The following is a 26596-nucleotide window of genomic DNA, read 5'->3' as shown; positions in this document are numbered from 1 at the left end:
TACCCACCTTTCCCTCCACAGGACTTTCTTCTTTATCAACCACCAACTTGCATATAAAGAATTTATTATTCTAGAAATTTTTGCTGCCCTATCAAATAGTTATGAAATTGCCAAGGGAGCTTAAGAACTATTTAGATGATAGAAACAGGATAACTCAATTAGTAAAAAAGCTAGGCTACAAATACACAAGATGGTTTCTTGCCAAAGCTCATGATCTTTTCTAAAGTCAGGGCTGACAGTAGCAATGTTCTTAGGTTCTGGGGATTTTTCTTCTTCCTCCTCTCTCTCTCAGGCTTTAAAAAAAAAAAATTACTACAGTTGTTCTAGATAGATCAAAATATGTGAAAGAAAACAGAAAGGGGAAGAGAGATCAACCATAAAAAAAATTTTTTTTTTTAATCAGCTCATGTGAAAATTGGAATGTATTTCCAATTGTTCATAGTATATCCAAAGATGAATTTCAAAAATTTCTAAAGCCATTTTAACTCTCAAATCTCTAGTCTATCAAACTGCAATCTTTAAACGAAGGTGTACCTTTTCAAGTAGTTACTTACTTCTTAAAATGCAAATTTATATCATTCTTTCTCCTCCCCTCAAAATATGAAGGGCTTTCAAAAGCTGATTTACCTTCTCATTTATATGAGGTAATGCAGTATACTTGCATAAAACAGTCAAAACTTTTTTTTTTTTGGTAATGGAATAGGTAGCTAACTATGTAACCCCTGCTGTTTTAAAAGACAGTCCCCTTGTTAGGAAAGCATTCGGAGTGACAATTTCAGTAACTCAGCATCTCTTTCTGGATAATTAGACAATTTATAAATATGCAGATTTCACAGAGCTGATTGGCTCATATATCCCTTTCCTCAAGAACATCACCTTCCATAAAAGCAACTGCATTATCAAGCAGCAGGCTTCCTCCCAGCTTGTATTAAAACATTCATCTGCAAAGCTTGAACATAGACCACACCGGATAGAATTATCCTTGCCCAACCTTTGCAAAAGTATAGGTTAAGGATGACTATTTCCCCATTGGTACCATGACCTATATACACAGGATTTGCTTGCAGCAGACCTTTACAGAATCTTTGGGGGAGGACGGGGGTGGAGACATCATGCCATCCACATTGTCAGAGAACATAAGTTAAATAACATAACAATAGCACCATCCAGTGGCAATATCTTTCCTTTAAAAAGTTCATCATTTACTTTTGTGACCCTGCTGGACTAAACCAGCTAAACAGGGTAGTTCCACTTCTAATAATGGTTGGTAAGCAGCCTTGATTCTGACAGCAGAGGGATCTGGGTGGGAAATGTGGTACTAGAGGCTGAAAAGAACAGCGACATGTATAAGTAATTGTGCAAACACTGAACTCTTAAGCATCAAACATTAGTTTCTGCTCCTTCTAACATTTACAAGATCTGTTAGGCAAATTTGTTGTGGTGCTGAAATTCTAATGTTATGTATACAGTAGATTGAAAATGCTTTTCTCTAGGAGTCTCAACTTTGTTTTGCCTCTTAGGTAGGACCTGATTCAGAGTATATTACAGTTTTTGAAGTTTTTTAATTTGTTCTCTGTATATTTTTGGCCTATTCCTCCCCACCCTTTTTTTATTTATATCTTTCAGTTATGTTTTTGGTTGATGGTCTTATTTCCTTAGAAAACTGAATATTTTAGGGTACCAGAGTGATGACCTGTACTCATGGTAAGCAGCTGTGACTGTGACAGAGCTGACGATCAGTGAGGGGAAGACTGCTCTACAGGAATACCTCTGCCTTCCACCAGCTGCAATAAGCAATATGCGAAGAATTACAAAATATATTTCTTAAGCCTAATATCTAATAAGCAATAAGCCAGGAAAGAAAAAACTGCTTTTAAGGACATTCACAGGGCACGTTTCTTGGAGTACAGAAGAAAATAAATGAATTGAGAGTCATGCAGCTTAGCAGTTCAGCATCCAACCTTTAGAACAGGCACATCTTTCCAAAATAGGAAAGACTGTCATAAATGGTATCAAACACTAACACATACTAACACATGCATTTGGACAAATACGATGACCTGATTTTCTTTTCACTGGTAAGCGGGATGTGCACACACTGGAAGGTTTTAAGAAAGCCTGCTGCTTCAAGACATTCCCATAGCCGCTGCTGGGACTACAGTCCAACACTGTCCTTTTTTAGAATTCAGAAATCCACATAGGACTCTGCCAACAGAGGAGAATGTTAGGCTTAGCCAGCATTGAAAAGAGACATGTTTTGCTGTTGCTGAATGCTAGAAATGTCAGGTGAATATTTATTATCACCTACTTTAAAAAAGTTATTTGAGTGAGTTCAGAAGCAAATGATATTATCCTACCTCAGCTTTCACCAAATCCGTAAGATAACTTGTCATTACAGTTTAAAAGGACAATATTAACTACTTGAGCTCAATATCTTGTTTAAATAATTCTCTTTTAACTTGAAGCACCCAACATCTTTTTATACTAATACTGAATTTCCCAAGAGACTTCTTCTAGTGAAGTAGAAAGAGATTCTATCTGCCCATCTTTGACAGGCAAGTACAAGGTCCGCACACACCCTGCTGACCTAAATCTAAGGTAAGCAGGATAGAAGGAGAACGTGTGCATGCTGACTGCTATGTTTGTGCCTATACAAGAAATTAATAGCTTCATATCCTCACAGTCTGTACTGCACTTTAGGAGCTCCTTTGTAACTCCCCTCACAACCAAAATCAGCTGAGTAGTTCACAAGACAAGGACAGGCCAGGACGTACATACTGGGGCACGGTCCTGAAGATGCTCAACCGGCCCAGAGAGTTTACCTCCATCACCTCCCACATGCTCCTGCACCAGCCTGAATAATCTATATTGGCTTCAGCTGCTCAGCAGAGACAGTGGCAGCTGCAACTGCACCAGCTGACTCAGGCAACCAGAAGGTACCACTGAATGAATCCCTTAGAGCAGCTGCGCTCCATCTGTGATCACTGGTTTGGGGACAGAAGCAGCAGTGCATGTCAGTTGCTGTTGCTGCTTCTTGTAAAGAAAGGTCATCTGATCAAACAGTCAGTATGGTGTTAGGGCAAGAGACCCTTTTCAGAATAAACAGATGGCTTGGTGGTTAAGGCATGCAATTTCTGACTTTGCAGCAAGTTTCCCATGCAGCAGTTCTGACCCAGCTACACTCCCTGTTTGCTTTGGCCACAAATCCATAACATTAGGATCTTATCTAACAGAAACTGCTGGGACAAATCAGTTTAAATGTCTGAGGAACCAAGATACAATGATGACTGAGTGATAAGTATGTTGATCAGAAAAATGACATATTTCCTGAAAAATCTGCAAGGCTATTCACGATCAGTAAGAAAACAAATCAGCTTTACATGAAAACACAAATTTACCTCCTTACAAGTGTTAAAACCACATATATATACACTGGACATTTATACTTACACTAGTTAGTAGGAGTTGCTATATGTCCTGATGAAGTCAGGGAACTTTTAGTGATCTCTCCCATCACACTAATAAAATAGCTTAGGTCTCAGTATTTTCCTCACACAACAGGCTACTCTAGCTATTCTCCATTTTTGCCTCTAGAGGCGCATAGGTGCACAGAACCTTGCCCTACCAAATATATATGCACATTCTCTTTGCATATGGCCTTAAACTGCCGATCTTGTATTATTTCTGCTCCTTGGTTTAGATCCTTCTCCATTTTCCTCCTATCTCTGCTCCTGTTCATTCTATATTCATCCTATTCATCGAACTCCCTCTTCACTGTTCCTTCTGCATTGTTCAATTTACTTAAGGCCACTAGTTCCATGTTTCCTCCTGCAGCCGTTCTGCTACTCCATATTCTTATAGCACATTTGGTGAAACAGGAATCTCCTGAAAAGAAACAGAACTGCCAAGTTTTCTACCATTATTTCTCATAGCAGGAAGGCTCATACGCAAAACTTTCTTCTGAAGTAAAAGAACAGTTCTTTCTAAATAAATAAATAAATGATACACAACTTCAATCAATCCAGTCGAAAATTATGAGAAACTGCCTTCATTGCATGGTCTCTTGTTTACCAGAAGGCAAATAAGAACACCCAGTCCCCCGAGAACAACAGAAATCTGCAGCCATTCCAAAAGAGCAATTCTGAATTCTCTGCAGCCGCATTAACAGTTTGAGTCATCAGTAAAGAAAACACTTTGGAGGATTAAACATGCAAAATTATTTCACTGTTGTTTTTATGTAGTGTACCCAAAGAACTCAGTGAGTCAATTATCTGCATGGTTTCAAGCATCTACTTTCTTCACCTGAATTAATGCAGAAGCAAAAACAAGTCAATGCAGGGTGCTAAATAATAATTTTTGAACTAGGGTTAATTTTTTAAACAAGCAGTATATTATTCTTAAACTTAAAAATTTAAATCCTAAACATATGAAGTAATAATTGCTTTAATTAAAAAAAGCTTCTTAGTCTTTTTTCTTAATAAAACTGAATGCTAATACCAAACTAATTTTTAATTCTAAGCCATAGCAACCAGCATCTCCAAAGTCACAGAAAAATCAAAATTTAAAGATAAATATTTATAATTCCTTCTCAGAACACTGCACTCTATCAGCTTTGAGATTCATGTGTTTTAATTTGATTCCTCAGGATTTCCACACTGCATATGGTAAGGCCACATCTAGACAATTATGTCCCATTTTGGGCAACATAGTTTATGAAATACCTAAAACAACTGGAGGGAGTCCAGAGGAAGGCAGTGAAACTGAGGAGTCTAGAAGATGTGAAGCTACTCAGAGACATTTCTCTAGCCTACAGACAGAGAGAAAAGGGAAGAGGTGATAACATAAAAAAAGAATGCAACAATTAGAAAGGGAATAATCCATTTTCTGCGTCAGTGGAGGACAAGACAGTTAACGGGACCGAACTTTATTCGGACAGATTAAAACCTAGATTAAGTAGTGTGGAGGGGGAACTTCTTAGTAGGAATGAAATTGCAGACCAATACAGATTATGCAGCAAGATTGCACCGTTTCCACATGACATTTTAATATTTCCCTCAAAGACCTTTAGAGGAGGCTAAACAAATATCTGCCAGGAATGACAAAGATGCATCTCTAGCTGGACTGGAGGAAAGAAACTAAATGATCTCTTGAGGTTCCTTTTTAAGGTTTCATGAAAGGGAAGGCAATTAATGGAGAGCTACTACATTATTTTCACACAGGTCATTTAATCTTCTCTGATAGATGATCATCTCCTTTAAAATAGCAGAATCCACTATACTGAGCACTAATTGGTACTCTTGGGGTTAAGTTTAACCCAGAAGTGACTGAATAGATGATAAAGACTTATCTATTCTTTCAGCTGCTGATAAACTGTGGAGCTTATTATATTTTTTATTTGGGAAGCTTACATCTTTAAATGAGGCTATTTTTGAAGCTAAATTAGTGAAAAGAGGAATACTGCATTAGCAGCTTTGGAAACAGAAGATCTGATCTCATCATGCTTTTTTTTTTTTTAAACAATGGTATAATAAGCATGACATCAGTTGAATTTCTCTTGTGGCAATTCACTTCAGAACAGTCTCACTGCAAAAGATTTTAAATGAGAAAACTGAAGTCTTAGCCGAGGAGAAATATATACCATGTTTTTCACTGAAAAGCATACAAGTTCTGAGAACAATAGGACTATGCCATAATGCATCTCATTTTCCTAAATACATTCTTAATTGGATAAACACTGGCATTCTAGCATGATGATGTGTCTTACACAATCATGAAGAAAACACAAATTACATATTTTAAGCATTGTAAATAGAACACAGATACACACAGGTGTCATCAAGTAGTAAGTTTTATTTTTAAAATAGCAAGAGTTCACTAAGGCTTAGAACTATTTAAAAATCAACTACTAAATGAAAGATGTTTGCTTTTTAGGCTTCAGTGATAGCATATCTTCTGTTACAGCAGTCCTTTTTCATTAAAATGCAGACATGCTGAAAATTTAAATTCTCTACCAGGCCTATCCAAAAGATGAACATAAACAAAATCATGAATTGCGTGATTCATTTACTCTAAACTGAGCACATATCTACACTACTACTTATTTTGCATTGGCCAGCTCTTAGATAATCCTACCAGCAACCATTGTAAGTGATTTTAAAGCACATCACTTTAACCAGATTATGCCACTAACAAAAAAAAAAATTATCCGAGTTTACAGGAGAGATGATTAAACTATCATTCTGAGTTTTGCAACTTTAGTTCATTAACAACTTATCTATCTTAGAGAATCTGAACACCAAAAGATGTTTGTGGTCTGTGTTATGAAAGAAATAATTTGTTTGCTCTACTCAGGTGCATCTGTAATGCTCAACCTCAAACAACATAATCTCTTTTGCACATAATGTGCAACAGAATACATATTTATTTCCACTGTAGTTAACTTGTCTCTATAAAAGCAGTAAGGCTCCTGATCTCAAGCACAGAAGTCTTTAAATAAAAATGTAATTGTGCACCGTGAAATACGTTGAACTGGTTAAAAGCTGTAGACGTTTTTTCAACTGTAGTCTTCAGTTAATTGCCATAAAGTTAGCTACTATATAAAGCGCCACCTTGTGACAAAAACAGTACTAATTGCATGTCCTTTTTCTCAGGTTTCTGAACGCAGTAAAGGTTTTAACAGCTTTGCTGTATTTTTGACTAAAATTTGTAAAAAATTATAATTCAAAAATTTCTGCCAAGAGATGAACTTTTGAAGAGTCTACATACACACACTGCATCTATGAATTTAATGTAATTTCATAAAATGTTCAGGCAGGCATTAGCATTTCTTCTGCATGAAGTACTGTTTCCAGAGGACCGTGAGCAAAAGGCAACCTGCTGACATGTGAAAAGTATTGTAAAAGAACAGGAGAAAATCCCATACTAACTCTTGTTCTCTGTCTTGGGATACTTCAAGCAGACACACTAGAAGAGCTGCAGAAACAAAGAACACCGATGGCACAAAACCATCCCACAAACTACCGCTCAGAGACCCTTTAAGAGAGAAGGTATGTTTTCCAAGTCAGTAAAATGACCGACTGGTCACTTCTAAATTTCCAAAAAAAAAAAAAAAAAAAAAAGTTCATGCTATATTGCAAATCACATACAAACTAATACTGCAAAGACAGATTTTTTTCCATTTGATAGTTGTATGCAACAGAAACAAAGACACAGAAAGCTTTCCAGCCACCAAACCAAACTACATTGATTTATTTTAGAATGGTCTATACATTATTAGCTATAAAATTATGAGCTGAGATGATCTTAAGGCAACATTTGAAATGTACAAACCTGTACATTTTAGCTTAAATTATTTTCCTGTAAAATATCTCAAAAAAAAAACTTTATTACTCCTATTTTTCTCAACCTGAATGTTGTTATATAAAGTTCTCTAATATTGTACACTCATTTACTATACAACTGTAGTCTAATTTTTCCTGCTTTAGCAAAGGCTAGGGTTGTGTTATAAAAACTGCAGAAAAGGTTTATTGCTTCCCACTATTTGAGACTGGTTCATATAAAATATTTCTGTTGGCCTTAGATTTGGAGACTTCTTAAATAAAAACTAAGTTACATAAAATTCTTGCATTTAATTCAATATATGATAGATATACCAGTTCAAACTAGAGATCCATCTAGCCTGAAGCCCTGGGGCTATGACAGCAAGAGCGGTACCTGGAACCCAGCCCTGCAGCCATGCCTCACAAAATTTACGGGAGGAAAGAATCCCTGCTGACAGCACAGAGGGAGGATGCAAAAATTGTCAAGACCAAGAACCATTTCATGCTTTGTACAAGGTGCAATACAGTAGATACCTGAACAACCTGGTCATCGCAGACAGGGAGAAGGCTCAGAGGTTGAAACAGTCCCCACCTTCAGAAGGCTGAAATTAATCTGTCACAGCTTAATTTTTTCAGATTCATAACAACAATAACAATAAACCAAATTTTAAACAAAAAAAAAAAACCCCAAAGCCAAGAAAATCCCCAATGCGCTGCAGGAAAAAAAAGGCTGGCCCCACCTGTTCACTGCAAATCAGTGGCAGGGCAGATAGCGAACAGCAGCAGCAGCTCACTGTCCTCCTCTTGCCCAAGAGGGGTGGAAAGATGCAGCAAGAACACCATCACCCCCGCATGAGTACCTGCCCCCTCATCACACCCAGCCAGGGCTACAGTCACTAAGGGCTTGTCTGCACCCCCTGCCATTTCACTGCTGCGTGGCCCACACCTCACCTAGAGGTAAATCCCCTGGATCCTGCACTATGCACCACTGTATTCCTCCTCAAGGGACATGGCAGGAAGTACACAGTAATGTTCCCCCTTGCTTTGATCAAAAAATAACACACAAAGATCAGATTGGGGCAGTAACAGAATAAAGGCATAAGAACCATGCAACTATATAGTAATATTTCCTCACAAAATATTCATTCTTTTGGCCCCCGGTTATACGCAGCTCAGGGAATCCCTCTGCCAACAGCAGTATCTTCTCTGCTGAGTACCTCCCAAAGGGTACATATTCACAATATGCCTCTTTAAATCAGTCTGCAGACTTTTTAGATGAGTTCGCCTCTTCCATTTGCCAACTCAGGACAGCTGGGGCCCTCCAGAATACATTCTGCATCTGCATCCATGCACATACACACCCTTGACAAGAAGCCAATCTTATAGCACGAAAGTCACTACCTTAAGTAAGAAAGAGCAATCCCAGAAGAGTTTGCAGGCTCTGCAGGGTAAGATCATATCTCAAAGCACAATCTAGTCTCTATCCAAAAGAAAGCACCACAGTAAGAGAAATATGTAGCACAATGGAATCTTCTGTGCATGCAGAACCCCGTTTCCAAATACGCCAGCAGCTGCACACAGTCATGTCACTGTTGTATAGGTATTGCACTTCATGCATACATGGGGTCAGTATAAAATACAGTTAACCTCCATTTTTCACACAACTTTTGAATTCGTGCTAAAAATAAGAGAAGTGTCCAGAGAAGTAGTGAAGGAAAAGCCTCCTTTTTCTGAACCATCACACCTCACGGACTGTCCAATTTGCATTTATGGAAGCATGAACCCCAGGAGATAAGAAACTATTTCTGGCTCTTTGTGAAGCCTTGGTTTTGAACGCTGGGTGAACGGCAAGTTGAAAATCTTTATTGGAGCTCAGAAAACTTGAGCCACGCAAGTCTGGACGTTCAGTTTAACGCTGCTTAACCATCAGCTAGTCTGTGGCTGAGGGTGGTTTCAGGAATATGCAGCAAAAGCAAAAATGTATTCCATTGCTTTAACCACAGTACGGTATGTAGAGTATGTATCATATAAAGTAACAACAGTTATGATCAGAGAGAGTGATATAGTAACTCATCTCATTAGCTCACTACATAGAAAACAGCCAGTCAGGTCACTGTCCATCCAGCCATCTATTCCCACACATACTTATAGACAGAAATTTGTTCAGAGTGTAAGAAATGGTCGTGCAAGACCAATTCAACTCCATAACCAGGACTGTTAGAGCTTCTCAGAGCTCTCAGATTTGGAATGGAATTATCATCTGGAACATTCCAAAATATCTGTCCCTTGGAGGATCATTTGATATCTCTGCTGTACCACTTATAATACTGTAGCAATGAGGAAAATAGACCATACGGATGCTTGGAAAATTTCTCTTGAAGGTATGAGAGGAAAAATTAATCTACTAGATTAAGTCACAGAAGAAACCTAACAGTAGGAATTTCTGTAACTTGATTTAAGCAAATTAAGTTTCCATCCTCTAGCAGCTATTTTTAGATCTTTTGCATTAGGCTCCCCTGTGTGTATAAATAATATCTATAATATAGAAAGAAATACTTCGGATTCTCCCTCAGCTTTCACACCCATCCTCCTCTTTCCCCTCCAGCCATTCTCTTACCACTACCATGAAAGCATTATATTGCACAACAGTCTCAGCAGCTCATACTACGCAATCAAGGTCCCAGGGGGCTTAAGACTTGCACTCATCTGCCAACCATAACTATTAACAGGAGTTTTATTCTACGTCATATCAGATCACCACAGTGTCGCATAAGAATGAATCAACACTGATTTCCAAGGGCTGCCTAACAAGTGATGCATGTCAGACTGTTCTAGTAGAGCCTACAAGGCTAAGAGAAATGGTTTTCTGCTTTGATTTAAATATACTATATACATTATGTCTACCCAAAATAATGTGAACAGAAGCAGATGGCTCAATTACAATATTGTGTTGATATAGGAACACAACTTAAAATATTGATCCAATACGTTTACCACCCGGTGTAAGTAACCCACAGATTAGTTATTTCATATAATCAATAGCAAGATGCAAAATGAAGTAATACAATATAATTAACACTTGCAATTTTTCATTTTAAATTGAAGCAAATGTTAAGAGAGCCGTCATCACAGAAAAAAAAAAAGAAAGGCATTTATGGCATAATTTATATCCTTAATTTTTGGAAATTGTATGCAGAATTTTCTACTAGCAAAAATTTTGTGTAAGATGACTTGTGTAGCACTAATTTGCCTTGGTGCTGCATTCAGAATAAGTTATAGTGGGGGTAGGGGGAGGAACAGAGAAGGGAAGAAGATGGATGAATCTGTAAATAGAAATTTTGTAGCTAACCATAAATCAACTTTATTTGTACATGTGAGTCAAGCCTTAATATATACGCTACAGAAAGGATAAAACAATTCTAGAGAAATCAAACTGCAATTTTAACCAGGTTCTACAGAGGGAGCCAACAATTCAAGGAATACAATTAACAAAATGCATTCCAGATTTGCACAGTGTTCTTCCCAGGGATCAATCTCTTATCACATTCACACGTTTTTCAGATATCCACAGAATACTGTCCAGATTCGTAACCCACAGAAGTCCCAAGTGTTTAAAGAACGTTTACTGTCCTTTTAAGTGCTCAATAACATGCCATAGAATAATCAATGTCAATATAAAATAACATTTATATTTCTCATAGGAGAAGCTGGCAATTTAAGAGACTGATCGTTCTAAATTACTGTTTAATTCATTGAAAAAATAGTTTAGATGTTTCAACTTCTACCAATTCTAAAAATACTGCATTTAAAAAAAAAAAGACTATCAATTCCACAATATACATTTTCATGAAGTTTCCATGCAAACCATTATACACAGACCAGTATGTCAGCCTGGTCTAAAAATGAGGTGAAGTTCTAAAATAAAGCTATGCAAAGATCAGAACTGGTGAGCTTTTTCATAAAGCTGCGCACTCAGTTAATGTCTTGACAGTTTTCCACATTACCTCATTACCAAAACTTTTTTCATATCACATACTGGCCCACTCAAAAGTAATTATCAGTCAGTTGTATTATATAAAGTAACTCAACAGCTTTGACAGATAAGTTGTCTGTAATAGATTCATGCATCAGTCCAACAGAGCAAATAATCTGTGTTGTCAGCATATGTTGAGTAGGCTGACAAAACACAGATCTAAAGTATTTCTTAGTATTTCTGATATTTTAGTATCTTTCCCCCCTAAACAGTTTGCCATCCTCTTTTTTTATTTTTGGGGGGAAATAAGATGGATAAAAACAAAGGTATTTCAGGGAAACTACATATCAACAGGACGCCGATTCCTAAAAGCAACCTATACAGAAGAATTTTCGGAAGTATTATTGAAGATAAATTACACCCTCTAGTGGCACAAAACACTGTAGCTTGGTTGGTTCCAACAGCATTAGCCCGATACTTGCATCCCTTCACGCCCCCAGTATTCATGCCTTTCTTGCTGCATGTTGAACAACCTGTGAGGTATGCTTGCATAGCAATGGGTTTGGACTCGAGTTCGTTAGCTTTTACACTAAAGGTTTATTATACATAGTGATTTACACAAAGTAACCCCCCCCAAAGTACAAAGAAACTCCACTACAACATTCTCAGATCCTACCTATGGGTTCAAATCCCTTTTACACCCTCTAATTCCATAATATACCCAAGCTACTTCCAGACCCCTACTGTATGTTTCTCTGCTCTATCCCAGGTCACAGAGGCCTGCTGTAATTCCTAAACAGCCCTCCTACGTCCCCAAAATTCACCCTTCCAGTACCCATTTCCCTCATGCGTGTGTGTGTGTGTGTGTGTGTGTGTTTTATATATATGTGTTAAGCAAATACATATATACAGGTTAAGCAAAACAAGAACACAAGGTGGGGTGGGGAGGAAGATGTTATGAATAATTCAAAACCAGATCAGTTCCCCAACTAGCTGTTCTCAAACTGAATAGTCCATTTCCCCCTCGTTCAGTTTCACTATGAAAAAATACCCACACAGCAAGTGTGAAATTAAGAATAAAATACCTAAATAAATTCCTCTTGGCAAGCTTGGAGCGGTGCAATAGCTCCCCCCACCCCTTCCTATTACAACATATCAAACAGTTGACTGAAGAGGAAGGAAACTTATATTAATCTACCATCTTCTTTCTCACCTTGTGATGTTTGTCGCTGCAAAAAGATCAATTAGGAAAGCAGAGATAGATAGCTGTGGGGCACAAAACAGCTCCCACATTTCCTAACTTCTCCTTCAGCTAACTTACAGAGAACTGATGTGTTCAGTCATGGTCAAAAAAATTTTTTTTTTTTTCTAAACAAAACAGTTTAATAAACTGTACAACCAGCAGCCAAAGCCATATTAAAGTAAATGTCCTGAAGCACTGCTCAGTGGTATCGCTAACTTTCAGACAACGTTCTTCAGACTCACAGCGAATATATTTTAGTTGCCAGTCCAACTTCCAAGATTTTACTACAGCCCATATTTCAGTAAATGAGAATATTACTAAAAAACCCAACACTACTGCCAACCCTTCTCTATTCAGTGAAAATGGACTCTGTATATCTAGTCATATCAGGGATTGGGTAAACAATGAAGTATTTCCATGTAACCACAAGACAAGCTAACCTAGGTCACTTCTCATCACTTGCTACAGTCAGCCTTAATTTATTCTCCTCAAAAACTTTTGATCTGGAACTGTTGTCAGAAAAATCAGCCTGGGCAACAACAACACGCACAAACTTAAGTCAATATGACCTTAAAGTTAGTCAGTCCAGCTCTAAGAACTAAAAATAGAAGCAACTTCTGCAAGACAAGGAATACACAAAGAATCAAGAGAAATATTTTCATTTCTCTCAGACTTTATATTTATTTACTGTCCTCAGCTGGGAAGGAAAAGCAACATCACTGGCTCCAGTTTTCCACAGCAGTCTTGGAGAATGGAGTTGGTTGGGGTTTTTTCGGGTTTTTTTTTTTTTCCTCCCCCCTCAAAGTCATATGGGATCAATTGGGATGAGGGAGGTGGGAAGCATCTCCCAGACCTCTCTTCAGCCACAAATGTACATTTACCTTGCAAAAAAACTGTGCAAACTGAAGATATTACTGTTCACTCTGTCTTTGTTAACCTCTGCCGTAGATTACCAATACCACAGTTGAGCCAGTAAAAAAAACATAACTGCTCATCTATTCACTGCAAAGCTGGCAGGCTTAGCTTAATCATCAGTGAAGACATTTTGAACTAATCTACTAATTTTATACTGAAGCAGACCAAGGAACCTTCACGCTTTCCCCTCCTTTACTGAGCTGCAGGCCAGTGACCTCCATCTTGTATGCATTCTGCAGTTGATGGGGGATAGACAGTTCTAGTTGGATCCAGAGAAGAACATATAGTCACCAACTTTAACTTCGTAGCTACCAATTTCCTTTCAAATACAAAAAACATATATACTACTGAAAAGATAAAATAATATTAGAAGGCTGCAGCAGTCCAACTGAATAGGAAGTAGAAAAAAATTGGGGATCTTTCATACCTTAGCTCTCAAAATAGAAATTTAGCATGATACCATGCCTGTAAGCCAACTCCAGCCCGTCTCAGTGGCTGTACTTGCCTCACTGGATAGCTAAGATTCTAGGACAACAGGATCAAGCCAAGTCAGGGAGTAGCTTGCCCAATTATTTTTGGAGATAATGCATCCATTACTGAACGAAATCTACATTTTTATGAAGAAGAGCCATACAGAAAAGTGATCACTAAGACAGTGAAGGACCTCTGATAGTTCTAAGATGATTTCCTGACTATCAGATGAAGAATGCCAAATTAGTTATCTTTGCTAGGTACGTCAATATAAAAGCTGCAAACGCTTCAAAAACTGGAAGATAAAATATTTTACATAGAGGGATTTTGGCACTGAAAAAATACGTGCAGAGACAAACCTAAGCAACTTTTCTGGAAAACTTTGTTTTTGACTTAAGAAAATATTGCAACATGTTCAGGAGAGCACTTTATCATAAGGGCACTGAACTGAAACACTGATCTATTGCCAGATCAATTACCCTGATGGGAAGTTTAGTCTTGCACCATTCCCTAGAACTGGCATTTCTTTTAAATATGAAAGTCTACCTAAGTATCAGAAAAGGATAGTCAAGTCTAACAATCTAACAACTTACCTGTAAGCTAAATGAGATCATTAAGCCAGAAGACTGAAAGTTCTCTAAGGTTCACCACTTTGTTTAACCTGTTCCGCACTGTATAGTTAACACAGTTCATGAAGAGCACAAGGCACATTACAAAAGTTCCAGAGGTCTGTCCTGAAACAACGTGACACTGACCTACGAGAGTTTTTCCCCGGCCAAGTATCCAGCGACATTCAAGATACCAAGGTCAACTGCAAAAGCATGTTCTAATCCTTTCATTATAACCAACAGAGTACAAACCATCTTAGGAGCTACTGTACTGATAACAATGAAAAGCCAAAGAAAGGTTCTGTTACAGCTGACTCCTGTAAAGCAGTTTATTTCTACTGAACATTCTTTATTTAAGAGAGTCCAACCCTTCATTTAAGAAATGACTGTGGTAAACACGTCAGCAACTAACATGCAATTAAGTAATCAACATGCAACACACACTTAAAATAAAAAAGACCAGGGTATTTTAATATTTAAACTACTTCAGATGAAGTACCTCACATCAAAACATTCAGTTTCATCAACATGTATTGCATAAACAAAACCTGTGTACACAGTACAACTTGTACTGTCCAAAATACAAATCTATGTGTCTTTTAACTCGTGCTTGATCCCCACCCCCAACATGCTAGTACTTTTAATACTTCCAGCCTATGTCTTTTAGAAATGGTCTCATATGTTTAATGGTTAATCACAATCATGCTGTCTGCAAATGTTCTATTATTGTAGGCAGCAGTCTACGTAAAACCAGCCTAATCTGCTGATCAAAGGCAACTGCTGTTGCCTATCTTTTGCCTGCAGTGTTAGCAGTTTTAATGTCACAGGTACATTACTATGATGTAGAAATATAAATGAAATGTCTTTTCCATCCTCGAGGAGAACACTGAAATTTTATTTTGCTAGCAAGTCAATCACTAAGGCTTTTAGCACACACTTCTGTTTCCCAAGGAATTAAATCTTCATTACTAGGATACATTTTTACAGTTTGAACTTTATGACCTTACTGAGAACTATCCAAACCTTTAACATAGAAAAACCTGGCAGCTATAGATATTAATGTCTGAAATAGTAGCTTCATTTTACTTGTGAATAAACTGCTTAACGGTCTTTTTTGGCTGCTATGAAATAATTCCAAATTAGAGAAACACATCTGGTAATGTAATAAGGGAAACAGACAATTATATGCAAAGGCTGAAAATTTAAAAATAGAAAAATGTTTTGTTTGTTTTTTTTTTTTAAATATTTAAGCATGCAAATACACACATAGGGGACCAAATCCCCCACTACCTTTATCCTAAAAGGAAGAAATGTGAAAGCAGTCCTAAACATCTATATCTTACTTGGAAACCTAACTGTTACATAAATATTCTACTAGTCACTATGGAAAAGACACTGAATCAACACAATTATGTAATGGCTGACAAGTGAAACACTTTTTAGCAGTCTTTCATACAAACTATCTTTTAAAAAAAGGCAGTTACCTAATACAGCTTTGAGGGATGGCAAAGAGGACACGCAAACAGAATATTTTTCAGGCAGCATATGGAAAAGAGTAAGTGAATGAGACTTTATGCACTGAGTATAGCTCTTCAGCCAATGGTAATAGTGTGCAGGAATTAAAATGAGCAGTAATGAAAGAGACTATTACTTCACATTATGAAAAGCTCGAAGAGCAAGAGAATTTTTTTTAACTGTATCCTGAAATGAAAAGTATTGCAATAGTGACTTTATGTAACCTGTACTCTTACACATACACATGAGCAGGAATGCTCCAATTATGCCTTTTTTAGTCTCTGTATACTGTTTATACAAAGCTATAGGCAAAGTATATGTAAAAACAGACACTACTTAGTGAATGTTTTTCTCCTCTTTAATACAGTTGGCTGAACAAATCAGTTGTTATTACCGAAAATATAACAAGCTCTAGGAATTCTCCCCCACTTTCAAAACATACATACAATTCAAAAAGTCAGTAACCTTCAGAACTTCGGTTACTGTTTTAAAAGTGACTATGACTGAAAAAGATGAGGGCTTTAAAAACAAAAAAGACAAAAAAAAGCAGGTATACAAACTCAGAAAGTTTGCCCCCCCATATCTTGACAATATCTACTAATATTTTTGCTTTCCATTTTTCAAATGCATGACAACATACTTAGGCATACTACGGAGTATTTGTTTTCAATTTAAATGCAAAACTTCTGTTTTTAGTACCTAATGAGCCAAAATAAAAAGTAAAGGTTATTTTGCCTGAACGTGGAAGCCACTCTAAAAATGAAAAAGTCATATTGATTTGCACAAGTTTTCTTAGTAAGCTTTCAGTAGTTTGCTGAGGACTTAGAGAGGCTTTGCATTTCTAATATTTTGCTTCCAGATTTGGAATAAATTTGAAATTCAAGCTTATTTGGTATGGATATCTCTTTACTGAAGGAAAAGAAACATTTAAGGTGCTGTTATTATAATGTTTGATTACCTGTGGCTACTTTTCCTGCAAGACAAAAGAATGAGCCATTCAACAATGAAATACACCCAGAATAGAATTACATTTTTTTCTCTCCATGAACAGAGTTTTCAAGCTACAAAGTCGGATTTGCCAAAACAGGCAAAAATTTTATTATAACTAACAGGGCACTGGCGAGTGGCTGCACAGTCAAACCGCGTGACTCGCAAAGGTTGAGGATGGCCGTGATACCACACAAGTAAGCAAGTTTAAATAATGAACCAACCCTTTCCCTGAAGAAAAGGCTTCCTTTCAATTTCTGCTACATTTAAACAAATATTTCACTTATACACAGACTTACTGCAGGCAGGCAATAAGCATTAGTGTAATCACTTTAACACGAAAAGCACCAATTAAATGCCTGAATGTTCATTCTAAATTGCAAATGTATCAACTGCAGTCAAGAGTGTAACTTTTTAAAAAAATGAACAGAAATGAGGCTTTAAATCTTTTTTGAAACTCATTCACCTTTTTTAAAACCCAACTGGTTTTCAGATAAGTGGTGTAATTTGCATTAATTCACAGTATATGATACTGAAAAGCAGAAACTACGTTTCTGAATACTTCAAAGTTATACTTTGAATAACTTCAAGTTATTTTGAAGTTATAAAGTAAGTTTGAATACTTCAAAGTTTTGTAACTTCTGCTCTAGACCTTTAATAAAAAGATATGTATATCTTATGTATGTGCATAGAAAAGTAAATAAATATAACATGCATGTATATCACAATATAAGAGAGCTTACAATTCTTTGTGCTTCTCCTCTGCCAAAATTTGGTCATTTGGCTTCAGCCCATACCTTGAGAAAAACAAAACACAAAACATGGTTATTCCCTTGAGAACATAGCCATAAAATATAGTTTTATGGTTTTAAATAGGCAATCTTATGCTCAATTTGCACTTAAAAAAATAAAGACTCTTCCATTCATCACTTTGTCTTTTTTTTTTTTTTTCCTCTCTCCTTTCTCCAGTCATTTGAAGAACCATAAATTACCCCTCCGAGGAAAGACTCTGACATTAACTAACTACAATTAAGTTATCTTGAGACTGCCTTATGTTTTTCATCATAGCATCATGCTGACTTGCATCCATTTATCCACTTGGCTGCTAAATCCTCCATGAAGTTGCTTCAAACCAGGACACAGCAGCATCCATCCACATTCTCCTTCACTCCATGCATCTTAAAGGCATAGCTTGCACTTGACTATTAACGTATGTACTTTACTTCAACATACTGTCCAGAAACAAATTCAGATCACTTGGTTTAACTGCCCAAATTTCTTTATTGTTTACCATTCCATCATTCTCTAAGCCACAACTGCGACTTGCTGCTAACTTGCCTTCATTTCCAGATCAACATTTTCTTTAGTGAATAGCTTCGGGCCCAGCACTAGTCTCTTCGTAATGCTACAACAACTCACTGATAATCTCTGTAAGCCATGTCTTAACATGCACTTTATTGATAGCAACTGGTTACATGTCAGAGAAAAAGAAAAGAGCTACCAGGAAATTTCTAAAATGAACATCTTTGAGAAGTCAAAGGACGCTAATTCTTTTCATGCAACTTGTAATCTTATGCAAAATAAAATCAGGCTGTCATAGACAGACGTACCCTTGCCTAATGTAAAAGGAGATCATTTTGCCCATAAAAAAAAATAACTGCACAATGTCAACCAGAACCACCATTCTTCACCAAGAGCAATACTGCATGCATTTCCATAGGCAATTTAAAAGCAAGAAATCATACCACTTCAGCTAGAACTGAATACAATTTATCTGCTGAGGATTTAAGTACCACTATCTACACTTAAGCTTTTTACAGATTCTTCCAGGTTCCTTGTTTCCTCACCTTTTTATAATGTAACCCCCACATCCAGTTACTTAAAGAAAAAACAAAACAAACAAAACCCTTCACCACTACTTCATTCAAGTAAGTGGGCTAGAACAAATAACGTGTAACTTAACACATTTGTTAACCAGCATTCCCATTATTTTTCCTTTGTAAAGGTTTTCCTTTAACCTTCAAGAGGTTACTGACAGAGGGCTGGGAGTATGGGGTGAGGATGGAGGGAACCAGTTGCTACTTTTAAGGTTTGCAGAATAGTTCCTTCTGTGAGCCATAGTTTACCTAAACTTTTTTATATTCATTCTCCTTCATTTCAGCCTGAAAAAGGCACCTTTAATTTTTCAAATATCCTTCCTGGTCCCTAAAGAAGATATGGCTTTGATATCAACTTGTCAAAGAAAATTACCTCAAAGGAAGATACTTGTAGAGTTCAAATTTTTATTAGTACTTTGTGCATTAAGATAGGATGCATATTGTATTTCATACACTGCTGCTGAAATATTTAATGCATTTAAATGTGCAGCTAGCACACTTAACAGCTCTTACATAATATTTCCCAACTGTTTCGTATGCAAGATTGATGAGCACCAGTTGGCTTTCCCTAACTTATGAAGGTTAAGATTGGGACACAGAAATTCTCTCTCCTACACTCTAAAAGAAAAAAAAAAAAAGAAAAAAAAAGAAACTAAAGGTTAAAGTTATATAATCTAAAATTTTAAAATAACTTAGGACATTTGAAACTATCTTAGCAACTGGAACAACATACTGCATATTTGGTATAATGCATTATACAATTACACATATATTATTAAACTAGTGAGAAGAAGAAACTCCAACACACTATGGAAGTCAGCAGAGGAGCTGAAGGGACCACAACTTGATTTCTTTTTTCTATATCCTGCGCTGTGAAATTTCAAGGTCAACACATCCTAGCATGTTAAGTAATGATTTTTTCCATTTCAACTATCCAGTACACACCAATGTGCAATAGATATAGTTTGAAATATTGTACTAATCTCTTCAACACTGCTCAAGATCCTATTTCAAAAGCGGGACCTAAGAAAAGAATAAAAATGTGTGAAGTTCTACAGCAATATGGCAGGTAAATGTCAAAACAAACTGTAGTACATTTCAGAAATGATGCATTTAAATACTTTGATATATCTTTTATAGACATTTAATCTACTGCAAGAACAGCCAGCATTCCAGCCATCAGCTTCCAAACAGCAGCTGCATGTAATCACGCAAAGAAGGACAAAGAAGTGCCCTAACTGCAGCGACTGTCACACTGCACAGCTGCACGCTGCCACCAAATTAGTTCAGCTGCCCAGCCAGATACGCACAGCCCATCCCCCGACTACGGCAGCAAATGTTTTCTGACCATCTAATAGATTGGTTGTACCTTGTGTAAAGCTTCAACTTTTAAACGACATTAGCTTTCTCCCCAGACTTGGTTCCTTATGAAGCTTCTTAAGCCACAACATTCTGGTCTAACTTCTGGATGTCATTGCACTACAGTCCCTCCAGAATAACCCATTCTGATCAAAGCTCAAGTAATCAACCCGCAGGTAGAAGAGAACATTATTCTATCACCCAAGCTCTACTTTCAGTTTAAGTGAGAAGTTTTAAATCCGCTTACATAACATTTTTCAGTGCTAAGATAATGTTTTAAACAGTATTCTTTCCAACCTGGTTACAAAAAGGCATTCACTCCACCCATGTTTAGACATTTAATTTACCAGGAAAAATTAGCAAACTAATTTCCCTAAATTCCATCAAGAAACACGGATCCAAACCAATTCACTCTCTGGAAAAGTATCTCATCCTCTGTTGACTACAAGGGGGACACAGCGATACAGGATCTCTAAATCAGCCTGCTAAGCAAGGCGATATGCTTGCTACTAGTCATAAGCTCTATAACTTGCTGAAATTTACCAGTTTGTAAACTTCCTGGAGATAAGCTTGAAATAATTGAATTTTTTATGATGAAGGATGTTTTCACCCTTCCAAGACAAAGCTTTCCTAAACTCAAATATTTTTTCCTCACCTGTTTACTGTAACCGTTAACACTATCAAAACCTACATCAGAACTTCATGTTTTCTCCCCTTCTAAATGTTATGTTTGTGTGTACACGCATAGAGATATATAAAAATATCAAAACTATTTCCCCAAAACTTTAATTATAAATTCACAGCTATTTCAGGCTCAAAGATTTTCCTTTCAACAAACCTGAAAATAAAGTAGTACAGAGCCACAGTAAAAGAGTATTACAGACAGTCTGAGGACACAGATATTATACAGAGCCAGAATAGCATTAAGGAAATTTGATGATTACTATAGCTAAATATTCTCTGTCAAAACAAACCTCAAGGCCACTTGAAGGAGTTTTTATTGCCAGAGGTACAACTTTAGCTAGCAAGTTCTGTTTGGTTACAGCGCTACCAAAAATAATAAAGAATGCATATTCTTCACTAATTTCTACTCTGGTATTCCTAGGACTTCCTAGTGTTCGTATATGAGATTATCATTTCAGTTGGCAAGTTTTACAGAAATATATAAACTTTTTTTTTTATTTTTGCTTTTAATTTTGTTAGGCATATTAGAATCTGTAAGCTCAGCCCTGACTTGTGCAGTACGCTTGTAGTGGTAACATTTCAGGAGGACCTTTCAACTCTTTGCTTCTTCATTGCCCAGCTCTTAATAACAGAGACTATGGAGACTAATGTGCTTAGACTGCAGTCAGCATTTTTGCAATAATGCTCTTAATGGAGCAAATAGCTGTAAGATATGGTCTCCTTCAGACAACATCCAATTTTACAAAGCCTTAACCAAATTAAAAACAAAACACACAGCCTCGACTAAATATGTACTGGTGGAAAAACTCCATAAGGATATCAAGTCCCAATCTGCTCCATAGACAAGAGTTTCCTGAAAAGCTGGTAAATTCTCAGCTGGCCTGAGGCCCAAAATAAACAAGTCTGGTGATGAGCAAATAGATTAGAAAAAAAAAGAATCGACTGTACATCCTCAAAATTCACTTACCTTTCAAAACGTCCACCAATCTAGGCAAAAACGCAGATAGACAGTACTGGAAAATTGTACAGAGATCAAACTAAAAAATCAGCACGTGCATACACACTGCTGCTTGGGCCATAACAGCCAAGTCAAGCTCTCCATTACGCAGACTATCCAGAAACAAGAAGATACACAAAATCATATACAGATACAGGCTCATGCAATATTCTCATGAATAGTTTTCCAGAATACTTATAAAGGAACAAGGAGCTAGAGGTAAAAGGATATTTCTGTATTAATTGTTCATGTAAGCAGTCAGCATTAAAAAAGAAAAAAAAATCCTATTTCAGTAATAAATTGAGATGCTAAAGCACCCTAGGAAGCTATGAACGTACACACATATCTGTGCCGTCATTCTTCTGCCTTGTTTTATGTTGAAATAAGCATGAACTTTGCCACAGTACATAGCTCAGTCTACTGTATTTGACTAACCCTGCTCCCTTTGAGGTGAGCTCAGACTTTGCTGATTCATATGCTTATTGTGTTTGACAAGCTCTGCTGCAGTTATCACAGAATCACAGAATCATTTAGGTTGGAAGGGACCTCTGGAGATCATCTAGTCCAACCCCCCTGCTCAAGCAGGGTCACCTAGAGCACGTTGCCCAGGGTCGCATCCAGGTGGGTTTTGAATATCTCTAGCGAAGGAGACTCCACCACCTCTCTGGGCAACCTGTGCCAGTGCTCTGTCACCCTCACAGTCAAGAAGTTTTTTCTCAGGTTTAGGTGGAACTTCCTGTGGTTCAGTTTCTGCCCGTTGCCTCTTGTCCTGTCGCTGGGCACCACGGAGAAGAGGCTGGCCCCATCCTCTTGACACTCTCCCTTCAGATACTTGTACACGTTGATGAGATCCCCTCTCAGTCTTCTCTTCTCCAGGCTGAACAGGCCCAGCTCTCTCAGCCTTTCTTCAGAGGAGAGATGCTCCAGCCCTCTAATCATCTTGGTAGCCCTCCGCTGGACTCTCTCCAGGAGAGCCATGTCTCTCTTGCACTGGGGAGCCCAGAACTGGACACAGTACTCCAGGGGAGGCCTCCCCAGGGCTGAGGAGAGGGGCAGGATCACCTCCCTCCACCTGCTGGCAACACTCTGCCTAATGCACCCCAGGAGACCATTGGCCTTCTTGGCCACAAGGGCACACTGCTGGCTCGTGTTTAACTTGTTGTCCGCCAGGACTCCCAGGTCCTTCTCTGCAGAGCTGCTTTCCAGCAGGTCAACCCCCAGCCTGTACTGGTGCCTGGGGTTATTCCTCCCTAGGTGCAAGACCCTGCACTTGCCTTTGTTGAACTTCAGGAGGCTCCTCTCCGCCCAGCTCTCCAGCCTGTCCAGGTCCCTCTGAAGGGCAGCACAGTCTTCTGGTGTGTTAGCCACTCCCCCCAGTTTAGTATCATCAGCCAACTTGCTGAGGGTGCACTCTGTCCCTTCCTCCAGGTCATTGATGAATATATTGAACAAGACTGGACCCAGGACTGACCCCTGGGGGACACCACTAGCCACAGGCCTCCAACTTGACTCTGCGCCATTCACCACAACCCTCTGAGCTCGGCCATCCAGCCAGTTCTCAAGCCACCTCACTGTCCCCTCGTCTAGCCCACACTTCCTGAGTTTACCGAGGAGGATGTGATGGGAGACAGTGTCAAAAGCCTTGCTGAAGTCCAGAAAGACAACATCCACTGCTCTCCCCTCATCTACCCAGCCAGTCATTCCGTCACAGAAGGCTAGCAGATTGGTCAAGCATGATTTCCCTTGGGTGAATCCATGCTGACTACTCCTGATCACCTTCTTGTCCTCCACAAGCTTAGTGAGGACCTCCAGGAGGAGCTGGTTCCATCACCTTTCCAGGGATGGAGGTGAGGCTGACAGGCCTGTAGTTTCCTGGCTCCTCCTTCTTGCCCTTTTTGAAGACTGGCGTGACATTGGCTTTCTTCCAGTCCTCAGGCCCCTCTCCTGATCTCCAGGACCTTTCAAAGATGATGGAGAGTGGCCTAGCAATAACATCCGCCAGCTCCCTCGCTGCTTTTTTATGCTTTTTATTACGCTTTTAAATGTTTCCCAGCTTGATAAAAAATGGCATGTATGGGAGGGTGGATTTCCAACATCGTCTTCCAACTTTGCAGAAAAATCATCAAATAACAATCAACAAATAACAGAGTTTGAGGTTCCTGGCAGAGATCTAAAGCACATCGGTTTTACTAACTGAACGAGACAGAGACAGAACTTATGCAGTAGTAATCTATGCTTCATGAATAAAAGAGTCTTAAGGCAGATCTTTGCAGAAACACTTAGTCATCAACTTTCCACAAAGCCATTAAGAAACCTAAAGGACTTCAGTATATAGTTTTCTTGTACTTCAGATTAATTAGAAAGCATTTCCAGAAGAATGAATCGGCAATTATGTTGCTTGAACTTTCAAGTGATGTTACAGCTACTTTTAACTGTTCTATAAAAAGAAATGTAGTCCTTTCTCTGTTTTTTTTTTAAATAATTAATGTTATAAAACTAGGACAGGAAGCCTGAGGGACATTGGTGCATACTTGTCCATTTTTTGGATTGTATCAACCACTTTTTAACAAATACACTTAACACATCCCAGAAGATCTTTCAGGTTAGAAGCACACAGCAGTATGTGAACCTGCAACAGCAGCGCATTCTCAAGAGCTTTTGCAGACTAACACACATGGTCAAGCCCAACAGAAGCTCCAAAAATACATCTACCACAGCGGATTTAAGAGGGGGATGGCATACAGACAGAAGGTCAGCCTGTTTTTAAATTTCCATGTGTGATTTATCAGCTGGAACAAGTAAAGACACAATAATTGTTAACTCCATTTCTTCAGACTTGATCTGTCCAGAGAGAAAAAGGCAGCAAGTGAAATGCTTTTCCAAACCACAGTAAAAGATTACTTGAAGCAAAGCAAATTTCTGCATTTTTTGGCATGGCTACAGTTACTTGGAAATTTTGGGAAAGTCTAATATAGCGTCCTACCGCTGACTAGCGTGGTGTTCTTTTCCATGTACTCAAATATGGAGCATAAGTACCATGACTTTGCATTTTTTCCATATCATTACATGAAACTTGCTATACAAGATTCTAGGGCTGCGTATTTCCTGCATTAAGAAGCACACAAAAAAACCACAACCCAGACCATACCTCATGCAGAAATACAGCAGCCAAACCTATCATGAACCAGAAGCAACCAGCTAAACCAAAATTACAGTTTTGTGTAATTGACACGTACATACACCCTAACCCAAATATTGTCAGCTTTTCCATAACATGCCCCCCCCAAAAGGGCTTTGATTCATATCCTGAAAGTCAAAATCTCTTGCCTGATTTGCACCATATTTCATTTCATCATAGTGCTAATACATTTGCTCTTTTACTTCTCCTGAAGTTCCTCTCTGCTGCTTTGTTCCCCTACAGTCTCCAAGCTTCATCTTCTGAAAGGCACTACACTTTCTTTTCCCTCAAGATTTCCTCTCCCATTTAGCCTCCTTCCTATACTATAAGCAGGATTGTCCCACGTGCTCTTTTGCATTCTTTTCTTGGCCTCAAATGATTGCAAAGTCAGGGACCCTTCAACAATGACTTCTCTCTTTAATGACAGCTGATCATCATCCACTGTTACGCTATGGTGACTCGGTACAGGTTAAACAGTTTTAGAAAAATTCCTTCCTGAGCAGATATTGCCTTGTTGACAAACACAAAACCAAGTCCAGAATCTTTTACTTGAGAAACTGAAAAATTAAAGATGAATTGCATATGATAGCACTGAAATCCCCAAGAGAACTTGCTTCCTGCAAACCTTAACCAGGAAAAGAGGAAACTGCCTAAAAGACTTCTCAGACTTTCCTCTGGGAAAGTATTAGGGATGTGGGAGAATGTCTCAGATGATTGACTTCAGCGTGGATCAGTGCTAGACCTATCACTATGCGACACATTTATGAGTGATCTGGAGTTAAATGCAGTAACTGCTGATAAAATCCCTAGGTGACAGCAAACAGGCAGGGGCATGCAGTGACAGCAGAACACTCCAGCAGGCAGTAAGATGAACCCCTTCAAACACGGTAACTTCTAAATACAGACAGACACAGAGTCAAGAAGCTGAACAAGAAGAATATAAACATAGGCCGCGGTAAAGTGCACCCCACAAAATAGTAACTTGTGGGGTGGTGGGTGGAGCAGGGTCGTAATCCTCAACTCACTCAACATGAGCTTCTGGTTTATGTCAAAGAGCAAAGATGCCAATGAACCAGTTTAATATGGAAACGGGTAGAGCAAAACCAACCAGATGAGTGGTGAGCCTCGCTAATTATTTTGTCCCCTTCCATCTTAAACCTACAAATTTGCACAGAAGAACACAGAGCTAAAACATTTAACTCATGAAGAAGAAATGTAGGTAGGAACAAAGCACACACGAGCAATAACGGGAAGGAGACGAGGAAAATCAGCAATATAAAAAGGATAACATGCTTCTGTTTGAAGACTTGAAAATAAATGACTTTTCACAGCTGTCAAAGAAAGATTCAAGTCCAGCTAGGGAAAAAAGTTAGGCAGCTTTGCCCTGGCAGATAATTACGCTGCTTATCAAAACAACAGCACCTTCCTAAGGATTTAAACTCAACTCAAACCACAGATCATGGTTCTTTC

General features: G+C 38.2%; 1 protein-coding gene across 6 annotated transcripts in view; it reads right to left on the bottom strand.

Moving 5' to 3' along the window:
• Positions 1–26596, bottom strand: part of ADK (adenosine kinase) — a 307780-nt gene that overhangs the window by 255344 nt on the left and 25840 nt on the right. For 4 of the 6 annotated variants that reach the window (XM_068950470.1, XM_068950473.1, XM_068950471.1 and 1 more), the window contains exon 3: positions 17775–17828. The exons of the other annotated variants lie outside the window; for them this stretch is intronic. In XM_068950470.1, coding sequence (XP_068806571.1) covers positions 17775–17828 — 54 coding nt within the window. The remainder of the gene's footprint in view (positions 1–17774; positions 17829–26596) is intronic. 6 annotated transcript variants of the gene reach the window in all.

Source organism: Struthio camelus, chromosome 7 (genome assembly GCF_040807025.1).
Source record: "Struthio camelus isolate bStrCam1 chromosome 7, bStrCam1.hap1, whole genome shotgun sequence".
NCBI lineage: Eukaryota > Metazoa > Chordata > Aves > Struthioniformes > Struthionidae > Struthio > Struthio camelus.
The sequence above is the reverse complement of the archived record's forward strand: the minus strand, read 5'-3'. Positions and strand labels throughout refer to the sequence as shown.